This window comes from Balaenoptera borealis (genome assembly GCF_965194805.1).
Source record: "Balaenoptera borealis genome assembly, chromosome: 4".
Lineage (NCBI taxonomy): Eukaryota > Metazoa > Chordata > Mammalia > Artiodactyla > Balaenopteridae > Balaenoptera > Balaenoptera borealis.
Window position 1 is genome coordinate 34,882,060 of NC_138861.1, and position 24,301 is coordinate 34,906,360.

At 36.4% G+C, this 24,301-nt stretch overlaps 1 protein-coding gene across 2 annotated transcripts in view; it reads left to right on the top strand.

Moving 5' to 3' along the window:
- Positions 1–24,301, top strand: part of SMARCA5 (SNF2 related chromatin remodeling ATPase 5) — a 45,525-nt gene that overhangs the window by 6,883 nt on the left and 14,341 nt on the right. For both annotated transcript variants that reach the window (XM_082390008.1, XM_082390007.1), the window contains exons 3-11: positions 1,821–1,987; positions 4,389–4,489; positions 5,968–6,068; positions 6,844–7,023; positions 8,187–8,342; positions 8,441–8,572; positions 10,704–10,772; positions 14,255–14,364; positions 22,355–22,581. In XM_082390008.1, the coding sequence (XP_082246134.1) occupies positions 1,821–1,987; positions 4,389–4,489; positions 5,968–6,068; positions 6,844–7,023; positions 8,187–8,342; positions 8,441–8,572; positions 10,704–10,772; positions 14,255–14,364; positions 22,355–22,581 (1,243 nt within the window). The remainder of the gene's footprint in view (positions 1–1,820; positions 1,988–4,388; positions 4,490–5,967; positions 6,069–6,843; positions 7,024–8,186; positions 8,343–8,440; positions 8,573–10,703; positions 10,773–14,254; positions 14,365–22,354; positions 22,582–24,301) is intronic.

Genomic DNA, 24,301 nt, shown 5'->3' on the forward strand with positions numbered 1-24,301 from the left:
TTGAAAAAATACCATCTTAAGACATCTAGAGCCATTAAAGGTTTTTGAGCATTAGAGAGGTGTGATAAGGTCTAAGAATTGGGGGGACCCCCTCCCTTCTCTGTTGAAACGTTACCTCTGTTCGGGTTTTCCTGATCTTCCTGGTTAAAATTTCAGTGCTACTTGCACTTGCCATCACTCTGCTTTATTTTTACTTCTGAGTAGTCATCATTTTCTGACAGTCTTACATAATTTACCTATTATGTTCTGTTTTCAATATTGGACTATAATGAAAACTTCCTAAAGAAACAAAATACCTTTTCTGGTAGACACACAGAAGTATTTTTTGAATTGAATAGGTATTTATGAAGAAAATGTTGATTTGAAAATGTTTTTAAAGAAGTGAAGAATACATATTCAGTGATTTGAATACTGTAGAGTAGCTTTTACTTTAAAATATCTAGACTCTGACCTATCTGAATTTATTTCCAGAGCTTATTTATCTTGATCCAAACATAACTACAATAATAGGTAGTCTTTTTTAAGTAGCAGCATCTTCTCATTGCATGTTCTTGGCTTTTGTTTTATTGTACGTGTATTAGGAAATGAAATTGTGCAAAATACATATATGTATATGGATCTCAGTTCAGTACTTTAAAACAGTTTTTTAGTCTTCAGAAACAAACAACTGAAGCTTGTCATCTATAGGACATTACTAAGGAGAAACATGTTGACCTGTTGTTAGTTGTATGGATTGGGCTACATTTGTGATCCAGTGAAACACTGTCACCCTGTGCCTTCCTGATAGCAAATTGGGCTTCAGTTTTACCTTGGTATGATTTTAAAAAATTATGTTTTCCTTTAAAAAATACATAGGTTTTACAACATTACGATGTTTGACTATCTCTGGTGTTTGCTAGGTAAAATATTGTTTTGGAATTCATTCTAAAATTGACATTTTAAACACTTATAGGTAGAGATGTTGAGTTGAGTAACTGGTTTCTCTATTTATTGAACTCTTGTCTTCTTGTTTCTCCTTTTTTTAACCGAACTGTTAGTGTGTCTGTAAAAAGTCTGTTGTCTAAAGCCTCTAGATTTCCCTTGTTTATTTATTTATTTATTTTTTCCCTTGTTTATTTTTATAAAAACTTGATTTCAAGATCTTAAATGTTTTTTGGTTTAAATTCTTCCATTTTCTTTGTGTGATAATAGGGAACATTCAAAGCAGCAGATCTTAGATATGAAAATAAGAAATGGTATTAAGAAGTGCATTGGGTTAATGAATACTTCATGAACTTAATAGATGTTTTTCAAGCCTGATAGCCTTTTAAAATTTGAAACATCCTAACTGATGAATGACCAATGCATTTTTCCCCCTTCTGAATAAATACACTTGTATGGCACAATGTCTTTTGATTTTTTATTTAATATTTTTTTGTCAACTGTATTGAAGTATAATTGACACACAATAGTTTTATGTTTGTAATTCAGTGAGTTTTAGCAAATACATGCGGTCATTTAACCACCTTACAGTGATGATGTAGAACAGTTCTTTGATCCCCACAACTTTTGCTCCTGCCCTCATCCCCTTGCCACTTCAGATCTGCTTTCTACGAAATCACTACTTAGAATTTCATATAAGTTGGATCGTGCAGTATGTAGTCTTTTATGTTTGGTTTCTTTCATTTAGTATAATGCTTTTGAAACTCATCTGTGTTGTTACCCATAGCAGTAGTTTGTTCCTTTTTATGTCTGAGATTGTTGTGTGGAGGCATGTTGAAACTTTGATTTCTGAAGTTGTATTAATATTCTGATAAAATGTGTTTTCAAATTTTTTGCAGCAAACTGACCGGGCAAATAGATTTGAGTATTTATTAAAGCAGACAGAGCTGTTTGCACATTTCATTCAGCCTGCTGCTCAGAAGACTCCAACCTCACCTTTGAAGATGAAACCAGGGCGCCCACGAATAAAAAAGGATGAGAAGCAGAACTTGCTGTCAGTTGGCGAGTGAGTAATATTTGATACTTAATAGTTGAAGCAGACTTATTTTTGATAGTCTTCATTAGGAGCATAAAATCACTTTATTAAAAAAAATTGTTTTGGTGCTGTTATTTATTTGGCCTGATTGGCTTGGCAGGATATAGCCATACGTGTATAAATAAATAAAAATTTGCATAATGCTTTATTTTTATATATACTGAATAGGGAATTCAGATGTATTCCACTCCTTGGAGTGGAAACAAATGCAGAGGTTAAGCAGCCTATTTAACAGCACCTAGAAGGAATTAGAATAATCCAGCTTTGAACTTAGATCTGACTTGGGGTGTGCTCTAGTCTACTAAACCACATAGATGCATTGAGGGTATTGCTATTATCTGAAGTCTGTGCTTGTGTGTGGATGTTGTGATGATTTATGCCATGGCAGTTTGTTTAAAATTTTTGTTACATACTTAGTTTTCTTTATATAAATTGAAGTGTCAAGGTGTATGATGACACTGTTAGGTGGTGGTTCAATATGTGTAAAGTAATTCTTATATGTTGAATTTATAAATTCTTTTTTAGAATTTGTGCTGGTTGGATAACTAAGATGTTCAGTTTGTAATCATAAATTTAGGGCAATCTCAGCTCCCTGGAGTGGCTATATGTAATTTCCAATGTGAAAAATGAAATGTGATCAGTAATTAAAATATGCTAGGTTATCTAAAAGAGGAGAGTACAAACTGTTATCAACACTGTTCAATTTGCTACGTAGTATACAGAAACATGGAAGTATGAGCTCTATCTCGAGGGCATTATCATCAAAAAGCATATTACCTTAATTTTATTTGGGGTATTCTACTCATCTAATATGTCTTTTTGCTAATCCATTGTTTGTAACCAAAGTGCTTTTGTTTTAATACATACGAAACTTCATGAGAACTTTGCAATTCAGATGTATTTAAATTTTTCAGACTTGAAGTTTGCAGCTGTTTAAATAGCGTCAGTCTCATGCTCTGGAAATGCAGACTACTGTAATGGATATTGTTACGGGGTCATCAGTATGATGGCATGAGAAGAAACACTTCTATTAAGAGCCTGTAAGATGAAGATACCATGTAGTAAATAGATAAAAAATTGTTCAGCTTTGATCTTATTAGTGTTGGTGAAGAAAAGGAGTCTTGGTTAATAGATTTCTTTTCTACCCATTAAACCATCTTAAATGGAAAGTTAGCTTAAGTGAAGTAATTAGGGTAATGGTACTGTCCTGTCCTTCAGTATAGTACATATATGCTTTTTTTCCCCTTTCCATCATCCAGTTAACTATCAATGATGCCTCAATTTGAAGTAATAAAGCATATTCCAGCTTTTATCTTCAGTTTTAACAACCATAATAATCAACTATCTTGATAATATATTGTGAAGGAGATTTTATAAAAAAAAAAAACGAAGTTAAAGTTCTCAGTTTATGGAGAATAACTTGGGGTTGGGGGGGGCGGGTAGATCTTTGCACTAAGTTTCATAGGGTTGGAATGCAGAGAAGCACAAGAAATAACGCGTACACTAAGACCTTCTGATTAAGGAGCACAGAAAACAAGCAAAAATATCCTTGCGTTTTTATTGCCTTGGCCTGCGTTTCTGAGGAATATTTCTCTGTCCGGGAAGGCTGATTATCCTCTCCCATCAAGCATGTAGTTTTGGTAGAAATAAGCAATAAGTTAGATTTAGAGGTCACAAGAGTGGAATAATCTACTGCTTTCTAATTTAAATGAAAATATTTGTTGAAAAGATGAAGGTATAATTGGAAACTTGAGAATTGGGGAGTAAATAGTTTTACTTACCTGAGTCCTTTAGAGATTAAGAAATCTGGCAATATTATAACTGAAGAAAATTAGTTTTTAAGAGGAAGTATCTGATTTTCTTGGGATGTAGAATCTGGGCAAGTGTATTTAAAATGCTTTGAGTAATTCTGATGAATCTAGTTAAGAGTCATTGCTTAAGCCCAAAGTCTCTATTCTGCATATTCTGCAGCTTTTGGTGAAAGCTGAAGTCTTAAAAATGTGACTTCTGGTACTATTTGAGGTGGGGGGGGCAAAATACTTAACTTTAAAATGCAAATTATGAGGTTTTTCTGACTGCATATTTCCTTGAAATTAGATTATCACATGTATGTTTATCAGGTTCTGGTTAACCTAAGGTATTACTCTATTTTAAAAACTGTATGTATATCTTAGAAAAACCATGTAAAACATTGCAGGTTTAAATTTACTAATGATTTCTACTGTTTACTTTTTTAGTCTTAATTTACATGCCTGTTAAGAAATTATTGCGTAATCTTGGTCAGCCTCTTGACTATTATGTTGAAATAGTAGCTGGTAGTTAAAATTAAAGCCAAAACTCAAATCACTTGATTTTATTTTAAACTTGACAGCTATCGACACCGAAGAACAGAGCAAGAGGAGGATGAAGAATTATTAACAGAAAGCTCCAAAGCAACCAATGTTTGCACTCGATTTGAAGACTCTCCGTCATGTACGTTACACATATTCAATTACTTGATGTCTGAAACATCCCCTTTTGAGATATCCTTTGGTTAATGTTGTGGATTTTTCTTGGCTGTAATTTATAAATGGAATTTTTAGTGATCTTTTGAAATTTATTGATAGTGAAATGAACTTCAGATATTTTTTGGATGGAAGCCATAGTATATTAGTATGATAGTGGTGCTGTATTTCAAAGGGTCATAAAACGCCATTGTGCTTGTTGTGGCCTGAATGTATATGTAAAACTGGGGATGAAGTTTGCCTTATATTTGCCCCAGATAAGAAGACTAATGTGTAAAAAAAGGCACTTCATAAAGACTTTTTTTTACTCATCTTCTGATTTTTCTATTTGTTTTAAATTTTTTTCCAAAATGCACTTATTAAAGGTTTTCCAAAAGAAAACATGGTTAACAAGGTTTAGGTTTTACCCATCTGTGATGTTGGTTGTCTGGTGGCACGGTTGTCTTCACTGAAGCCCAGCGTTTTTTTTCCTGACCTCCTTTCTCTGTCTCACTTGATGACAAGTTTGTATGATCATAGTGGTTGTGAGCAAAAAAAATTTGTAATAGTCAATATAGGGCGTATAGTTTGGATTTGTTATCTTAATAATTAGCAAACTGAACTTCAGGGAAGATAGGATTTGGTTAGAAATTCAGCAGGCTGGTTAAAGTGTGTACCTCCAGATTTTTTTTTTTTTTGCTACACAGTACGCAGTTTCCATTTCTTTTCATGAAGCTAGAGGCCAGAACCAGATTTACAAGGAGAAAGGAAATTTGAATTATTTGAGTTATCTCTTTCTCACATTCCTACATTGTAACTAGTTTTCCCAGCATTGATTAACTTTTCATCTCAAAGCAGTGTTCTTCAAAAGGGATGGAGTACAGAATACATAGTTTTTTAAGAAGTTGGGTTATTTATGATCCATATACTTAGTAATTATTCTGGGGTGGGAAATATGTAGTAAACCCTGAAAGAGATACAGTTCCTTTTTGTAGGACCCCTTGGAAAAGTAAATTAAGGAAGGGTAAAGGAAAAACAATCTCTTCTAATTCCTATTTCCCCTTTGTTAGGACAAAAACAAAATCCCCAGAGAACCTTTATTTAGGTCATCAGGGAAGGTGAAAACACTTGGTTAGAAACACTTGTAGTAACATTGAAAAAGGAAATAGAGAGGCCACAGAGTCTCTAGGACCAGCGTATGGGTAACATAGGAACTGAGTGACTGAGGTACTCTGATGCCTCCAGTCATGTTTCCTGTACTCGGTTGTCTTCCATATCTGTCATCTCCACTCCAGACCACCGCAGCTACCTCCACTGATTTGAAACCGTAAGACCTAGTAAAGAAAGTAGAGTCGGAATAAACACGTGTAGGCCCGAGTTCAACCTCTGAGTATCAGCTGGAGGGGGAGCTTCCCACCTGTTTTTATTGTCTTTAAAATGTGCATGTCGTTTTTCTTTTGTTCTTAGATGTAAAATGGGGTAAGCTGAGAGATTATCAGGTCCGAGGATTAAATTGGCTCATTTCTTTGTATGAGAACGGCATCAATGGTATCCTAGCAGATGAAATGGTATGTATTTGATAGCTTTGTACAAGTCCACATTTTATAATTTAAAACCTTATACATCATTAGATTTATAAAAGTTAAGGCTTGTAACATATAGTTTATTGATTATACTCTAGAACTGTTAGCAAACTAACCCTCTGTCAAACTGATAAAAGTTCACTTTAGTTGCATAAGTGGGATCTTATATCTGTACTTCAGCTGTGAGGAATTATTTATTATCTATGAAAGTGTAATAAATTTAAAAATAATACATTTTGAGAAACATGCCTTTGGTTGACTTTTATAATGTAATGATTTGGCCTTCTCCCTTGAATTCTACAAAATACAGGTGGTGGGGTCAATGGAATGTCATCGAGAAATATTTTCTCCATGATGGTAGCTTGTACAGTTCTATCCCGTAAAACATTATATCTTGTTTACTGTTTACTAGTTATGTAGTGAATGTTTTATGTTTCCCTATAGCTATAGTGCTAAGACAGTTGCTTAGAGAAAGTATGGAGTCAAAAGAAATAGGTCTCAATTCTAGCTCTGCTAGGTGACCTTGGGAAAGTCACTTAAATATCTGGGCCTTATGGACATGGTAATAGTACATCCTTCAAAGACTTGTGAAGGTTAAATGACGTAACACTCGTAAACTTGACACATATCAAGTTTTTGCCATTTGTTAGCTGTACACATAGCTTTACTTTTAAATGTTTCTGTATATGTCGGGAAGTATGAATATGGAAGTCTGTTTTGTTTTTGTATTTCATTGCTTTGTGTTTATTTTATCTTTCAGGGCCTGGGAAAGACTCTTCAAACAATTTCTCTTCTTGGGTACATGAAACACTATAGAAACATTCCTGGTCCTCATATGGTTTTGGTTCCTAAGTCTACATTACACAACTGGATGAGTGAATTCAAGAGATGGGTACCAACACTTAGATCTGTTTGTTTAATAGGAGATAAAGAACAAAGAGTAAGTTTCTCATATTTCATTACATTTTTGATATTAAAAGAATTTGAATTTAGGTTTGTGGGAGGGGGATAACTAGAGGAGGGATAAAAGGAGAGAAAAAGGGTCCAATAATAAGCTTGGTCTTCACAAATAATTAGTAATTTATAAATGGAATATTCTTTTGATGGTTAAGATTTATACTAGGGAAATGGGAGTTGTAGACTGTAGAAAGCTATAAGAATATAGTTGTTTTCTCCTGCTTTCTGGGGGTAGTTTTAAAATCAAAGGCTGTGTCTCATTCTAGCAGCATTTTCTTATTTTTAAAAGAAGTTTTGAGTGTGTGAGGTGGTTAGAAATTTAAGGAGCCAGATTTTTAGATTGATGTATATAATGGTAATAGTCATAGAATAGTAATTCGTAATAATAAATAATAATGTGAATAGTAAAAATGTAAATAGTAATGTGATAAGTCGGTATGATATCTTTCGAAATAAGTTAAAATATTGATAAGTTGGCACATCCTTTTTGGAAGAAAATATGGAAATAATGACACTGTTAAGAATATAAAATTCAGATTAAAAAATGTACTCATACTGTATTGAAGGACTAGGTACCTAATTTTGTTTTCTCTTTATTCAGATATCAGTGATGACTCTAGATTTCTTTTCTCCCTTTTTGTATTCTAAGTTACAAAATTGCTTATTATGTTTTGAAGGCCAGTTGTTTAACCAGTCTTTGCTTTAGTTTCCTCACCTGTAAAATGATAAAATTAATAGCAATGTCTTAATAGATCTATAAACATAAAAGGAATGAAAATGCTTACTGCAAAGTAGCCTTTAGTCCTTATCTATCTTTATGTCAGAAAATTCTCTATCCTTTCCTAAACCTATGTGCTAAGAATTTCAGCACCTAGTGGAATCAAGGAAAGAAGACATTTTAAGAGTTAGTCTGTTGACTTTTGCACCGAAGAATTTTTTCAGTTGGTTTTTACTAAATGGCTCTGACATGATTACTTCATGGTTAATGAAGTTACTTTGAGCTGGTTCTAGCTGCTTGCGTACTATAGATGACTCTTCTTTTTACTATTCCCACCCCTTTTACATAGTAGATTACATCCTTGTCATCAGTAAATTTAATGTATAGTTTATTTCTGCATGATGTAAATTTTTTCTTTTGCTACACAGGCTGCTTTTGTCAGAGACGTTTTATTACCAGGAGAATGGGATGTATGTGTAACATCTTATGAAATGCTTATTAAAGAGAAGTCTGTTTTCAAAAAATTTAATTGGAGGTACTTAGTTATAGATGAAGCTCACAGGATCAAAAATGAAAAATCTAAGGTAATTTGATACTTAGATGTGCAAATCATTTGTACCTTAGTTTAGAATTTGATCTATGTACAGAATACTCATTCTAATGATGTATTTGTTTCTGTCAGTTGTCAGAAATAGTGAGGGAATTCAAGACTACAAATCGACTATTATTAACTGGAACGCCTCTTCAAAACAACTTGCATGAGCTTTGGTCACTTCTTAATTTTTTGTTGCCAGATGTCTTTAATTCAGCTGATGTAAGTATTATTATTTTCTAGTTGGAATAATGTTTTTTAATACTATACATTTTTGTAATAGAATTGGCATGCTTCAAAAATCAAACAAATGAACTCATAGAAAAAGAGATCAGATTTGTGGTTACCAGAGGTGGGGGGAGGGGGGGAATTGGATGAAGCCAGTCAAAAGGCACAAAGTTTATTGTACTTAATTATCTTCCACTTATAAATAAGTACTAGAGATGTAATGTACAGCATGATAAATGTAGTTAACACTGCTGTATGTTATACATGAAAGTTGTTGAGAGTAAATAACAACTAAGAGTAAGTAACAGTAATAAATCCTAAGAGTTTTCATCACAAGGAAGAATATTTTTTGTTTCTTTGATTTTGTACATACATGAGATGATGGATGTTCTGTGAACATTGTGATGATCATTTCATGGTGCGTGTAAGTCAAATCGTTGTGCTGTACACCTGAAACTTATGCAGAGCTGTGTGTCCGTTTATCTCAATAAAACCAGAAGAATTAAAAAAAAGAATTGGCCTACCTTTCAGTACTACTTGAGATAATCATTACTTTTTCACGCCTTTAGATAGTTAGCCTTGTGTCACCTACCAAGTTTTGCATGCATCCTGAGAATTTACTTTTGTGCCTTTTGATTTTAGTCTTATATTAGAAATCATGGCTTGTTCTCTCTGGAATGTCATAGATTCACATTCTTGCTCTCTCTGGAATGTCATAGATTCACATTCTTATTTGGTGGTCCTGTTGGCCTGACATTGCTTCAGTGGCTCTAGGTGGACAGCTTATGTTTTTAAGGTAGTGCTCAGGGTGTTCCCCCAAGTGAATTTGCGCACTTCATGTTGCCTGTGTTTTAAGTCCCCAGGATACCATCTCCTCAAGATGGCCTTCAAGTTTGGTGAAATCTGTCTAGTCATTCTTTCTTACGGTCTAGCAAACATAGAACCTAATCCTTACCTTTGATGGATTATTTGCAGTGATAGAAATGGTTAATTAACTATTTGAACTGTTGGTTGTACTTAGGAACATAATGTACATTATGTCAAGAGTCTGTGCTTATTAGTAATTTCAGTTTTTGTTGGACTAGAATTCATTTTTGACCCTTTGTTCCCATTGCTGGAGTGTGTGTGTGGCTTTGAAGAGCTTATTCAAATAAGTTCCAAAACGGTGTTAATTTTGGTTTGTTGCGTTAAGTAAGGATCATTTTAAGAGTAGAGAAAATTGTGTTCTTGAAAGACATTTAGTCAGTGTCATCAAGCTACTTTGGTTCTGCTTTATGTATTTTGATTTTGTTTTTGAGATAATTTTTTTCCTACCACATTGACACTTTCATTTGTTTAATAATCTCTGCTAAAGCTTTGTTTTAGTTAACACAGTGAATTCTAAGATTATGTTTACTAACAAAGCAAATACAGTTGACCCTGAACAATACAAGTTTGAACTGGGCGGGTCCACATTTTTTTTTTCAGTAGTAAATACTATAGTTCTGCATGATCCACAGTGGGAGGGCTGACTGTAAGTTAGATGTGGATTTTCAACTGCATGGAGTGTTGGTGCTCCTAACCTCTGCGTTGTTCAGTGGTCAGCTGTATATAATAAATATGCTAAAGAGGTAAGGATAGGGAAACTGTCCTTGTTCAAATCCTACCCAAATACTAATGAAATGCTGGTAATCTCAATTTCACTTTTAGTAAGTTTAATGAAAATAGACATTGCTCTAGAAAGCTTGTGTTTGAGTAGTCTGAATGGTCTTTGAGAACAAACCGTGAAGTGGTTTTAATTTTTAAGGTTTTCTGAAACTGAAGAAGGATATTTTTTCAAGGGTATTGATTTTCTAATTCTATAAAACTTGGTTTCTAACAATTTTCTTTTCACTATGAAACTTGGCATCTGGATGTTTTTGAGAAAAATGTTAAGGAAATAATATGATTCTCAAACTAGTTCTAAAATTAATTGCTAACAATAGCACACATGAAAAATAAGGAATTGAACTAAATGATTTTTGCAGTTCACAACTCAAATATTAATTTTAGAAATTATTGTTATATGCTATATAACTAGCATAACAGGGTATTTGTAGTTAAATATTATCTCTGATCTTAATGTATTTTTTGTTTGTTAATCTAGGACTTTGATTCCTGGTTTGATACAAACAATTGCCTTGGGGATCAAAAGCTAGTTGAGAGGCTTCATATGGTAAGTATTTTGGAGTAGAGTTAGAAAGCATATTTCCAATGGGAAAAATGCTACCGATTTAAATTAGCAGATTATTTTTCTGTTAACAGAGAAGAAAGCACAGTGGCTTTAGCATCACATCTGTTTGAATCCTGCCCACTTAACTGCTTAATCTTATGATGGGAGGAGGGGTAATATAGGCAGTTTTAGCCTTAGAACCTAGGATGGAATCCTAACTTTATGAAGGAAAAAAGTAATCCCTTAGGGTTAAAAAAAGTACAGTGGGGGAAAGAAGAGTTGCATAAGGACTTAATATAGATAAGTTTTGGAAGCTTAGTTCCATTTACATTCTGTAGGAGAATCTAACAGATTTTGTTCTGAAAGGCCAAAGGTCCATCTGTTGTTCTTAAATCCAGTGACTGTGTGTAAGCAGTCGCTAATAGCGCAGTGCGAGAAGAGTTGATAACGTTTTTGCCATGAAGTATGGCTTCATTCCTTCCTGTGGCGATTCACAAGTGAAAGTTGGTAGGAAGATAGAAATTTCTCTGACAGACCACAGATTGTGATACCCTGGCCTGCAGGGTAAATCATGTAAGCATGACATAGAAGGCCTTTCATGACCTAACTTAGGGTTCCTCAACTTCTGTTGACATTTTGGTGTGAATAATTTTTTGGAGGGCGAGGAAGGGTGGCTTTCTTGTTTGACAGCATCCCCAGCACTTCTGCGCTCTAGGTGCCGGAGTATATGCCCTCACTTGCGATAATGAAAAATGTTTTTAGGCATTATAAACATGTCCTGCAGGGCAACATTGCCCCTCCTCCAAAGAGTTAACCTTTCGAGTATTTTCCAACTTCTGTTTCACTTCTTATATCAAGCTTTAATTTGCTGGTGTTGCTGGCCCCATTGTCAGTTTTCTGTAAACATTGTGCTAATCTCAGTCTCTCTGCTTATCTTTTTTGCCACATCTCGTATCCCCTTTGCTGCCCTCTTTTACTGATAACACCTAGGCCAAGACTCAGTGGTGATGTCACTTTCTCCACTGAATACCCAGGCTGAGGCCAGCCTAGAGACTCCTTCTGTATATTCTATCTTTACTAATCTTGACATTCTAACGTTATAGGACTTTGCACAGGGTGCTGAAATGACTTATTTATACATGTTTTCCCTGCTGCATTGTAAACACAAAGGCAGAGTATGTCTTACATTTGTTTTTGTATCCCTAGCACAATGCCTGGCTCAAAGTGGATACTTGATTAAGGGGAAAAAATTAAAAATTTTATGAATGTTCAGATATTTCTTTCTACATAAATTAATTTTTAAGGTACTTTAAAATTCTGTGTACTAAAATTTTATTTTAAACATTTGAAGATGATGATCTCCTAGACACCTTTGTTTCAATTTAGATGGCATTCAAGCATGTAAGCACTCAGATTTATCTGTTTGAAGGACTGTGGAGGGTATATTAGGCTTTGCTTTAATAAATAGATGGGTACATGTAGGTAAAGCATACTAAAATCCACACAACAGAATACCAGTTTTGGCATTTGTTTTGTTCAGAGAGTAGTATGAAGATACTTACCAAATCGGGGGAAAGGGTCTGATGGCTACCATTCTGCTGTGTCCTGAAATTCCCACCATAGCTCCTGTGATCTCATAATGAAAGAGTATATTCACAATCACATGTGTGTACTTAGGAATGAGATAATTCTTGTCGTATGAGTTTTCTGTTGTTGCAACACCCCCCAACCCCCCAAAAAACCCACACCAAAACCTAAATTGTATGTATTTTAATAATTCCAGAATTTATGAGTTGGATGAGTGGGTTCTTTGCTGGTTTTACCTGGCTTTATCCAGCTGCATGTACCTGGACAGTTCTGGAAGAGGGCCAGTGGGGCTGAAGGTCCTTACTCATGTGTCTGGCAGTTGGTGCTAGCTTTCGGCTAGGGCCGCACTAGCTTCCTTATGTGATGGTATTAGAGAAGTGTTGCTAATTTTTTTTCTCACCAATTTTTTTTTTTTTTTTTAAATGAAAGCTTCTTTCTTTCTTTCTTTCTGGCTGTGTTGAGTCTTCGTTCCTGTGCGAGGGCTTTCTCTAGTTGTGGCAAGCAGGGGCCACTCTTCATCGCGGTGCGCGGGCCTCTCACTGTCGCGGTCTCTCTTGTTGCGGAGCACAAGCTCCAGACGCGCAGGCTCAGTAGTTGTGGCTCACGGGCCTAGTTGCTCCGTGGCATTTGGGATCTTCCCAGACCAGGGCTCGAACCCGTGTCCCCTGCATTGGCAGGCAGGCTCTCAACCACTGCCGCCACCAGGGAAGCCCTTCTCACCAATTTTTAATTTGTTTTGTGGTGATTATGTTTTTATAAGCTAGTGTAAGTAGAACAAAGGACGACACAAATAAAAGGATATCTTTTAGTTTTATAGATGTCAACTGCATACAACATTGGTATGTCTCACAAGTATAATGTTGTGTAAAAGAAACCAGATATAAATGAGCATGAGTCTTTGTATATAAAGTTAAAAACAGGCAAAACTAATTTATGACGTTAAAAAGTATGAATATTGCTTACCTTTGGGAAGAAAAAGGGGGATAGTGACTGGTAAGGTTACAGAAGGATTTATGGGATGTTCTGTTTATCTAGGAAGCGGTTACATGGGTATGTTTACTTGATTAAAATGCATCGAACTGTATATTCATGATTTGTATACTTTACATTTGTCTAATTCCATAAGAAAATGGTAGTAAATTTAAAAACTAACCGTGAAGATATCTTAATGTAGATCTAGCCATTTCTTAAGTAATGTTAGACAGTCTACATGCAGGTAACTACTTTGAAATCTGAGAGGCAATGAACGTTGAAAATATCATCTTGAAAATTTACTATTTTTAATACTTTATGACAGTATGTATTTTTAAAAAAGTTTTGTTGGAGTATAGTTGCTTTACAATGTTGTGTTAGTTTCTGCTGTACAGCAAAGTGAATCAGCCATGTGTAAACATATATCCCCTCTTTTTTGGATTTCCTTCCCATTTAAGTCAGCACAGAGCATTGAGTAGAGTTCCCTGTGCTACACAGCAGGCTCTCACTAGTTATCTATTTTATACATAGTATCAATAGTGTATATATATCAGTCCCAATCTCCCAGTTCATCCCACCCTCCCCTTCTCCTTTGGTATCCATACATTTTCTACAGCTGTGTCTCTGTTTCTGCTTTGTAAATAAGATCCTCTATACCAGTTTTTTCAGATTCCACATATATGCGTTAATATATGATATTAGTTTTTCTCTTTCTGACTATGTATTGAAAAAATATTCATCTTAACATTACTTTTTAGGAAATCAGTAATAATAAATTATATATTTGGAAGGAAGAAGTCCTAAGAATAATTTGATATCCAAGAAGATACATTTCTTTTCTATGTATTTAATAGACGCTTTTGAGATCCTGAAATAATACTTATATTACAGATAAGGTCATCTCCATTTCTTTTTGCTCTTTTAAGGTTTTGCGTCCGTTCCTCCTTCGTCGAATTAAGGCTGATGTTGAAAAGAGTTTGCCTCCAAAGAAGGAAGTAAAAATCTATGTGGGTCTCAGCAAAATGCAAAGGGAATGGTATGTGTTCTGAGACGTTTTTTGAAATCACTCTTGATCCTGCATTAACTTTCATTTGTATTTTATTTTCCTAACTTGTGTTGTCAGGGAATTCTGTTTGCTGGATCGAACTCAGCCTAAAGAGTTTCCAAGTCATATAATTTGATTAGGACTTGCTAATCAAATTTGTGATGCAAAGTCTTTATTAGATGACGGAATCACATTGGGAGGTTTATGAATTCAAAAGTTAAACTTGGCATTTAACAGGGATGCATTTAAAGCCCGCTGCTTGGGTTTTTAAAAAAGAAGCTGTGGTGGCACAGACGTGAGACATGTGATTAACCTGGTGGTTCATAAATACTGGCCCGTGGGCTAGTGCTAGTAGTCCCTGATGAAGTTGGAGATTGTAGAGGTATGAGAACACTTAAGTGCTTTCTCTTATCGCAGAAAGCTACGTTTGTTTAATTTAAAAGACTCCATTCTGAGTTGATGTTTTATTTTAGGCAGGATAAAATGTCCTTTTGTGAAATTATGGTGATGACACATGGTAGCTACTTTTAAAATACTTGAATAGGACATACTAAAAAAGTTGAAAACCTTGTAAGTTTTTATCATCTTTTTCTTCCTTTCTTTTTTTTTGAATTTTATTTTATTTTTTTATACAGCAGGTTCTTATTAGTTATCCATTTTATACATACTAGTGTATACATGTCAATCCCAATCACCCAATTCATCGCACACACCCCCTGCCGGCTTTCCCCCCTTGGTATCCATACGTTTGTTCTCTACATCTATGTCTCAGTTTCTGCCCTGCAAACCGGTTCATGTGTACCATTTTTCTAGGTTCCACATATATGCATTAATATACGATATTTGTTTCTCTATTTCTGACTTACTTCACTCTGTATGACAGTCTCTAGATCCATCCACGTGTCTACAAATGATCCAATTTCGTTCCTTTATATGGCTGAGTAATATTCCATTGTATATATGTACCACATCTTTTCTATCCATTCATCTGTCGATGGGCATTTAGGTTGCTTCCAGGACCTGCCTATTGTAAATAGTGCTGCAATGAACATTGGGGGGCATGTGTCTTTTTGAATTATGGTTTTCTTTGAGTACATGCCCAGTAGTGGGATTGCTGGATCATATGGTAATTCTATTTTGAGTTTTTTAAGGAACCTCCATACTGTTCTCCATAGTGGCTGTATCAATTTACATTCCCACCAACAGTGCAAGAGGGTTCCCTTTTCTCCACACCCTCTACAGCATTTGTTGTTTGTAGATTTTCTGATGATGCCCATTCTAACTGGAGTGAGGTGATACCTAATTGTAGTTTTGATTTGCATTTCTCTAATAATTAGTGATGTTGAGCAACTTTTCATGTGCTTCTTGGCCATCTGTATGTCTTCTTTGGAGATATGTCTATTTAGGTCTTCTGCCCATTTTTGGATTTTTTTTTGTTTTTTTGATATTGAGCTGCATGAGCTGTTTACGTATTTTGGAGATTAATCCTTTGTCCGTTGATTCGTTTGCAAATATTTACTCCCATTCTGAGGGTTGTCTTTTTGTCTTGTTTGTAGTTTCCTTTGCTTTGTAAAAGCTTTTAAGTTTCATTAGGTCCCATTCGTTTATTTTTGTTTTTATTTCCATTACTCTAGGAGGTGGATCAAAAAAGATCTTGCTGTGCTTTATGTGAAAGAGTGTTCTTCCTATGTTTTCCTCTGAGAGTTTTATAGTGTCCAGTCTTACATTTAGGTCTCTAATCCATTTTGAGTTTATTTTTGTGTATGGTGTTAGGGAGTATTCTAATTTCATTATTTTACCTGTAGCTGCCCAGTGTTCCCAGCACCACTTATTGAAGAGACTGTCTTTTCTCCATTGTATATCCTTGCCTCCTTTGTCATAGATTAATTGACCGTAGGTGCGTGGGGTTTATCTCTGGGCTTTCTATCCTGTTCCATTGATCTTTATCTCTTGTTTTTCTGCCAGTACCATATTGTCTTGATTACTGTAGCTTTGTAGTATAGTCTGAAGTCAGGGAGTCTGATTCCTCCAGCTCCGCTTTTTTCCCTCAAGACTGCTTTGGCTATTTGGGGTCTTTTGTGTCTCCATACAAATTTTAAGATTTTTTTGTTCTAGTTCTGTAAAAAATGCCGTTGGTAATTTGATAGGGATTGCATTGAATTGGTAGATTGTTTGGGTAGTATAGTCATTTTCACAGTGTTGATTCTTCCAATCCAAGAACATGGTATATCTCTCCATCTGTTTGTATCATCTTTAATTTCTTTCATCAGTATCTTATAGTTTTCTGCATACAGGTCTTTTGTCTCCCTACGTAGGTTTATTCCTAGGTATTTTATAATTTTTGTTGCAGTGGTAAATGGAAGTGTTTCCTTAATATCTCTTTCAGGTTTTTCATCATTAATGTATAGGAATGCAACAGATTTCTGTGCATTAATTTTGTATCCAGCAACTTTACCAAATTCATTGATTAGCTCTAGTAGTTTTCTGGTAGCATCTTTAGGATTCCCTATGTATATTGTCATGTCGTCTGCAAACAGTGACAGTTTTAGTACTTCTTTTCTAATTTGTATTCCTTTTATTTCTTTTTTTTCTCTGATTGCCATGGGTAGGACTTCCAAAACTATGTTGAATAATAGTGGTGAGAGTGGACATCCTTGTCTTGTTACCGATCTTAGAGGAAATGCTTTCAGTTTTTCACCATTGAGAATGATGTTTGCTGTGGGTTTGTCATATATGGCCTTTATTATGTTGAGGTTGGTTCCCTCTATGCCCACTTTCTGGAGAGGTTTTATCATAAATGGGTGTTGAATTTTGTCAAAAGCTTTTTCTGCATTTATTGAGATGATCATATGGTTTTTATTCTTCAATTTATTAATATGGTGTATCACATTGATTGATTTGTGTGTATTTAAAGAATCCTTGCCTCCCTGGGATAAATCCCACTTGATCATGGCGTATGATCCTTTTAATGTGTTGTTGGATTCTGTTTGCTAGTATTCTGTTGAGGATTTTAGCATCTATATTCATCAGTGATATTGGTCTGTTATTTTCTTTTTTTGTAGTATCTTTGTCTGGTTTTGGTATCAGGGTGATGGTGGCCTCGTAGAATGAGTTTGGGAGTGTTCCTTCCTCTGCAATTTTTTGGAAGAGTTTGAGAAGGATGGGTGTTAGCTCTTGTCTAAATGTTTGATAGAATTTACCTGTGAAACCATCTGGTCCTGGACTTCTGTTTGTTGGAAGATTTTTAATCACCGTTTCAATTTCATTACTTGTAGATTGGTCTGTTCATATTTTCTATTTCTTCTTGGTTCAGTCTTGGAAGGTTATACCTTTCTAAGAATTTGTCCATTTCTTCCAGGTTGTCCATTTTATTGGCATAGAGTTGCTTGTAGTAAGTAGTCTCTTAGGATGCTTTGTATTTCTGCAGTGTCTGTTGTAACTTCTCCTTTTCCATTTCTAATTTTATTGATTTGAGTCCTCTCCATCTTGATGAGTCTGGCTAATGGTTTATCAGTTTTGTTTATCTTCTCAAAGAACCAGGTTTTAGTTTTATTGATCTTTGCTATTATTTTCTTTGTTTCTACTTCATTTATTTCTGCTCTGATCTTTATGATTTCTTTCCTTCTACTAACTTTGGGTTTTGTTTGTTCTTCTTTCTCTAGTTCCTTTAGGTGTAAGGTTAGATAGTTTATTTGAGACTTTTCTTGTTTCTTGAGGTAGGCTTGTATTGCTATAAACTTCCCTCTTAGAACTGCTTTTGCTGCATCCCATAGGTTTTGGATCGTCGTGTTTTCATTGTCATTTGTCTCTAGGTATTTTTTGATTTCCTCTTTGATTTCTTCAGTGATCTCTTGGTTATTTAGTAACGTATTGTTTAGCCTCCATGTGTTTGTGTTTTTTATGTCTTTTTCCCTGTAATTGATTTCTAATCTCATAGCGTTGCGGTCAGAAAAGATGCTTGATATGATTTCAATTTTCCTAAATTTATTGAGGCTTGATTTGTGACCCAAGATGTGATCTATCCTGGAGAATGTTCCATGCACACTTGAGAAGAAAGTGTAATCTGCTGTTTTTGGATGGAATGTCCTGTAAATGTCAATTAAATCTATCTGGTCTATTGTGTCATTTAAATCTTGTGTTTCCTTAGTAATTTTCTGTTTGGATGATCTGTCCATTGGTGTAAGTGAGGTGTTAAAGTCCCCCCACTATTGTGTTACTGTCGATTTCCTCTTTTATAGCTGTTAGCAGTTGCCTTATGTATTGAGGTGCTCCTATGTTAGGAACATTTATATTTATAATTGTTATATCTTCTTCTTGGATTGATCCCTTGATCATTATGTAGTGTCCTTCCTTCTCTCTTGTAACATTCTTTATTTTAAGGTCTATTTTATCTGAAATGAGTGTGGCTACTCCAGCTTTCTTTTGATTTCCATTTGCATGGAATATCTTTTTCCATCCCCTCACTTTCAGTCTGTATGTGTCCCTAGGTCTGAAGTGAGTCTCTTGTAGACAGCATATATATGGGTCTTGTTTTTTTTTTTTTAAAAGACTTATTTATTTATTTTTGGCTGTGTTGAGTCTCTCTCTTCTGTGCGAGGGCTTTCTCTAGTTGCGGTGAGTGGGGGCCATTCTTCATCACAGTGCGCCGGCCTCTCACTGTCGCGGCCTCTCTTGTTGTGGAGCACGGGCTCCAGACGCGCAGGCTCAGTAGTTGTGGCTCACGGGCCTAGTTGCTCCGCGGCATGTGGGATCCTCCCAGACCAGGGCTCGAACCCGTGTCCCCTGCATTGGCAGGCAGACTCTCAACCAATGTGCCACCAGGGAAGCCCATGGGTCTTGTTTTTGTATCCATTCAGCAAGCCTGTGTCTTTTGGTTGGAGCATTTAATCCGTTCACGTTTAAGGTAATTATCCATATGTATGTTCCTATTACCATTTTCTTAATTGTTTTGGGTTTGATTTTGTAGGTCCCTTTCTTCTCTTTGTGTTTCCCACTTAGAGAAGTTCCTTTAGCATTTGTTGTAGAGCTGGTTTGGTGGTGCTGAATTCTCTTAGCTTTTGCTTGTCTGTAAAGCTTTTGATTTCTCCATCGAATCTGAATGAGATCCTTGCTAGGTAGAATACTCTTGGTTGTACGTTCTTCCCTTTCATCACTTTAAATATGTCATGCCACTCCCTTCTGGCTTGTAGAGTTTCTACTAGAAATCAGCTGTTAACCTTATGGGAGTTCCCTTTTATGTTATTTGTCGTTTTTCCCTTGCTGTTTTCAATAATTTTTGTTTGTCTTTAATTTTTGCCAATTTGGTTACTGTGTGTCTCGGCGTGTTTCTCCTTGGGTTTATGCTGTATGGGACTCTCTGCACTTCCTGGACTTGGGTGGCTATTTCCTTTCCCATGTTAGGGAAATTTTCGACTATAATCTCTTCAAATATTTTCTCGGGTCTTTTCTCTCTCTCTTCTCCTTCTGGGACCCCAATAATGTGAATGTTAGTTATGTAATGTTGTCCCAGAGGTCTCTTAGGCTGTCTTCATTTCTTTTCATTCTTTTTTCTTCTGTTCTGTAGCAGTGAATTCCACCATTCTGTCTTCCAGGTCACTTACCGTTCTTCTGCTTCAGTTATTCTACTATTGATTCCTTCTAGTGTATTTTTCATTTCAGTTATTGTATTGTTCATCTCTGTTTGTTTGTTCTTTAATTCGCCTAGGTCTTTGTTAAACATTTCTTGCATCTTCTCGATCTTTGCCTCCATTCTTTTTCCGAGGTCCTGGATCATCTTCATTCTCATTATTCTGAATTCTTTTTCTGGAAGGTTGCCTATCTCCACTTCGTTTGGTGGTTTTTCTGGGGTTTTATCTTGTTGCTTCATCTGGTACATAGCCCTCTGCCTTTTCATCTTGTCTGTCTTTCTGTGAATGTGGTTTTTGTTCCACAGGCTGCAGGATTGTAGTTCTTGCTTCTGCTGTCTGCCCTCTGGTGGATGAGGCTATCTAAGAGGCTTGAGCAAGTTTCCTGATGGGAGGGACTGGTGGTGGGTAGAGCTGGCTCTTGCTCTGGTGGGCAGAGCTCAGTAAAACTTTAATCCGCTTGACTGCTGATGGGTGTGGCCGGGTTCCCTCCCTGTTGGTTGTTTGGTCTGAGGCGAGCCCACACTGGAGCCTACCTGGGCTCTTTGGTGGGGCTAATGGCGGATGCTGGGAGGGCTCACGCCAAGTAGTGCTTCCCAGGATTTCTGCTGCCAGTGTCCTTGTCCTCACGTGAGACACAGCCACACCCCGCGTCTGCAGGAGACCCTCCAACACTAGCAGGTAGGTCTGGTTCAGTCTCCTGTGGGGTCACTGCTCCTTCCCCTGGGTCCCGATGCGCACACTACTTTGTGTGTGCCCTCCAAGAGTGGAGTCTCTGTTTCCCCCGGTCCTGTTGAAGTCCTGCAGTCAAATCCCACTAGGCTTCAAAGTCTGATTCTCTAGCAATTCCTCCTCCCGTTGCCGGACCCCCAGGTTGGGAAGCCTGATGTGGGACTCAGAGCCTTCACTCCAGTGGGTGGACTTCTGTGGTTTAAGTGTTCTCCAGTTTGTGCGTCACCCACTCAGCAGTTATGGGATTTGATTTTATCGTGATTGCACCCCTCCTACCGTCTCATTTTGGCTTCTCCTTTGTCTTTGGATGTGGGGTATCTTTTGATGAGTTCTAGTGTCTTCCTGCCGATGATTGTTCAGCAGTTAGTTGTGATTCCGGTGCTCTTGCAAGAGGGAGTGAGAGCACGTCCTTCTACTCCGCCAGCTTGAACCAATCCTCACTGGGGTTTTAATTTGCATTTCCCCCTCTTTTTGTCTTTTTTAAAAAGTTTTATGGGTATCTGAAATCTAAAAGACTGGAAGCTGCTGACTTAAATGTAGTGTTCAGAGGAGGGGAATAAATAGCCACTGTGTTCTTTCCTGGTTATACCACATCTCAAGTATATTCAGTTCCATACTTAATATTGATAAGTATTTGCAAAGGTCTGCAGTTGTTGGTAAAAGGACAGAAAGGATGTAAGGCAAAGAAATGGGGATGTAATCTGGGAAAGAGATGACCAGTGTAGAAGATAGGCCATCCTAAATGTCTTCAAAAATTTGGAAAGGTTTTTATAAGGTGTTAGGCTTGTCTTATATAGTTCTAAAATACAGAATTAAGATATGAGTCAATGCTGAGGGAAGACAAATCTTTTTTAGTTATAATCATATTGGGGAACTTTATATCAGTCAGAATTGTGGGTGCCTTGAGTATTTTGTGCCCCATAATTGGAGTTGTTAAGCATAGATTGCTTTGGTTGTTTAAGTTATTTTGCTCAGTGGGTTCAAGGTCCTGAATCTTTGGTATTTGGACAGATTGCTCTTTCCTTTAGGATAATGTCTAACTTCTTAGTGTATACAGTCAAGGCTTTTCATAATCCAGCCTTAGCTTAACTGCCCCCTTCTCTCCCCACAGCCTGTCCACTTTTACTTATATTTAAATCGCATTGTATTCATTTTATTATCATCATCATGCTTTATGCTCTCATGATTCTTTCTCCCTCCCTAGCTCTTAATGTTCTTACCCAAATGCTACACTAGGTGCGTTGAATTATAATGGAATAGTGGCACTCTTCTGTTGGAAAAGACTACGAATTAAAATTATGTTTAAAACTGGTCTTTTAACTTTTGCTTTATTACTTAAAAATGTTGTATCATACTGCTTCATTTCAGTTCATCCTAAGGAGACGAATTTACTCTTTCGGGCCTCAAGGCCCAAAGCATTAATGATACACATTAGAACACTGGGGGCAATAAAGAGAAACAGAATTAAAAAGAGGTTATAGGTGATAGACTCCTAACTACACCTTAGAAGTTGATGGGTTGTTTCTTACAGGTATTTTGGGTTGAGATGGGATTGAGGATGTAAAGTGGCAGAGACTCGTCCCAGGAACATTTGAGCCCTCTTAAAATGTTTTTCTTCTCACTAGGTATACTCGGATATTAATGAAGGATATAGATATACTAAACTCTGCAGGGAAGATGGACAAAATGAGGCTACTGAACATTCTGATGCAGTTGAGGAAATGCTGTAATCACCCATATCTCTTTGATGGAGCTGAACCTGGTCCACCTTACACAACGGACATGCATCTAGTTACCAACAGTGGCAAAATGGTGGTGTTAGACAAACTGCTCCCTAAATTAAAAGAACAAGGTACTTATGTTACTGGTATCAAATGGAGAAGTAATGGAAACTGTCTTAAGATTCTGATGTTAAAATGAAGGAGCCATCCTACCCTATGAAATGATTACTCTGGCACTTTCTAAAGTTGAAGTGTGGGACATTTAAAAACTTCTGTCCATTATCTGAGCTTCCCCCCCGCCCTCCCATTTTAAGCCTTAAATCTTTTAGAAAGTGATCAGTAGTTAGGGTAGCCACACTCCCTGGATTTGGGGGAGAGTTCTTTCTTATTTTATATATGCTTTCCTAGAAATGTCAACTTTTTGTTATAAAATGCCAAGAATGCTCTTCTCACCCATATGCAGTTCCCAGAGCCTTTGGTAGAGAGTGGTGTTGTGTTCATGGTATTTTTTCTTAGCTCTTTGTGTGGATTTTTAATTTAATTAAATGACATGTGCACGGACCCAAAGCAGTTTTATTTGTAACATATTGGCTTTTAATATGAAAATGAGTATGTGTACGGATGTATTTAAATTACAGGAATGTAGAGAGAATTTAGTAGGAAGCCAGCTTCAACAATTATAAATTCATGGCAAAACTTATTTTCATCTACATCGTACCTACTTTCCATCTCCGAGAACGTTTTGAACCAAATCCCAGACGTCAAGGCATTTCATAGATAAATGATTCATTCTGTAATATGAAGTGTACAGTCAGATTTTAAATTTCTCCATTTGTGTTTCTCTGTATATTTTGATAAGAATGAAAATTGTACCAGTAGATGAAGTTCCTCTAGGATATTGACTGTTGAAAACATTGTAGGAGTTGCCAGTGAATTGGTTTACTTTTTTCTTTTTATACCTATTTTTTAAATGTATTTTCTAAAATGCTTTCCTTGGGCCTCAGCCTGGCCTCACTGCATTCTAGGGGCAGTATCTCCCGCTTCTCTCGCCACTGGCCTTAACCGGCCCTCGGGCCCTCCCGCCTCCCAGGACAGGGTGGCACCTGCCACTCTCAGGACCACCCTTCCAAGGCAGAGTAAACCGGATCCCGTTGCAAAATAAATAAGTAAAAATTTAAAAATAAATAAATAAATAAAACGTTTTCCTTAAAAGCTTAGTAAATTGAAGAAATTGAATACGTGGGGAAGAGTGGCAAGAACTTGCTAGGAGACTACTGAACATCCTTATGCATTTAGGGTGTGGGAGGGTGGACAAGAGCAGATTATCAGCCTCAGCTTCTAAGGGAAGATAGTTTCATAATCATTATTTTTTTAAATGATCCCTTTGTCTTCGTACGTCCTACTGAAGGCATTGTGCAGCTGGCTGAAGAAATGCAGTTGGATAATTTGAGTCACGGCATAAGTGAAGGATGATGGTCTAGATGTGAGGTGCACATTTATGGTCCTTCCATCTGGATTGGGTCTTGAGAACTAGAATGAGACCAGGGTGTTGGGTGTGTGTTGGGAGATGTGTGGGGCTGTGCACAGGGAGGAGTTGTGGTGGAGGGTTATTTTTAAGTATGTGGGCTAAAAAGATAGTGATTCTCTCAGCCTTTGGGATGGCAAGACCTCCCAGGCCAGAGGTAAATACCCTTTTCTGTTTACAGAAACACTTTTCTTTAGTGTGTTGTGTAAATACTACCCTTTTCTATTTGTGCATTGATGGGAAAAATGTGGGGAGTGACTAACTTGGATAATAAATAATGTACAGTTTTTTTCTTGTAACTAACTATGTAACCTGGAATTAAGGAG